The 918-nt window shown below is 35.3% G+C and overlaps 1 protein-coding gene across 1 annotated transcript in view; it reads left to right on the top strand.

Annotated features, from left to right (window-relative positions):
* Positions 1 to 858, top strand: part of LOC119592381 (WD repeat-containing protein 73-like) — a gene marked incomplete in the record, with an annotated part of 5,460 nt that extends 4,602 nt beyond the window's left edge. The window contains 1 exon segment of the mRNA XM_037941203.1: positions 46 to 858. Within this exon segment, the coding sequence (XP_037797131.1) occupies positions 46 to 743 (698 nt within the window).
* Between the last annotated feature and the right edge of the window lie 60 nt (positions 859 to 918).

Below are 918 nucleotides of genomic sequence, written 5' to 3'. Positions count from 1 at the left end.
TGTTTTATTTCTACCAGTGATATATAGCCTATATTCTTTTTTCAGATGTCATGAGTCATGTATGTGATATTAGAAATGATACAGTGGATGCTACCTTGGCACAATCAGAATCCTGTATATATTCAGCCACAAATGTGGCTAATCTCACAGACTTCAACTTCAACACAAACAAGGTGTCATTGCTGTCTTCACTTCCAAGCCAGATAAGCTGTAAAGGCAATGATGATGCTTTGAATATTAGCAGTGTTGTATATCGATCTGGAAAACTATACATAGGCCTGAGTGAAAAGGGGATAACCTATGTGTATGAACTTGGGACAGGAAAGGTGATACAGGAAATCACAGCTTCTGATACTTCATATGGATTTTGGAAAATTGATATTAGCCAGGATGAAAAATTCGTTGCTTTTGCCAGTTCAAATGGCAGAGTGATTGTTTATGATACTAGAAAGTTAAGTGAAGCAGTGTTTGAGAAAAAGAAAGAAGTGCAAGATCAGACTATAAGTAATCATCAGATACATTTCAGTCCATCAGGGAACTTACTTTCATTATCAGGCTACAGTAAACTTGTTGAAGTATTTGATGTGTCTGATCACAGTGATAAGACAGAAGTATTCTGTCATGACGGACATCGTGATGGACAAATAAGCACTATATTAACTCACCTTTGGCATCCATCTCAAAGCAAGCTTGTCTTTTCTGCTGATGATATGGGTACATTACAGGCTTGGCGCTTTAAGTGATCTTAAATGATTTTTTAGAAAGATTTTCAGAAAACTATTTTTATAGAACAATAATGTAGCTTTAGCATTTATTATGTCTGACAGCCTTCTAGAAATATATCTGAAAGCTTTCATAGGCATTTGTTTCATTTCTCTCACATTTTTTCTATAAGAAACAGTGGTACTGGTATAGTAC

This window comes from Penaeus monodon, chromosome 30, assembly GCF_015228065.2.
Source record: "Penaeus monodon isolate SGIC_2016 chromosome 30, NSTDA_Pmon_1, whole genome shotgun sequence".
In the NCBI taxonomy this organism is placed as follows: Eukaryota; Metazoa; Arthropoda; class Malacostraca; order Decapoda; family Penaeidae; genus Penaeus; species Penaeus monodon.
The sequence above is the reverse complement of the archived record's forward strand: the minus strand, read 5'-3'. Positions and strand labels throughout refer to the sequence as shown.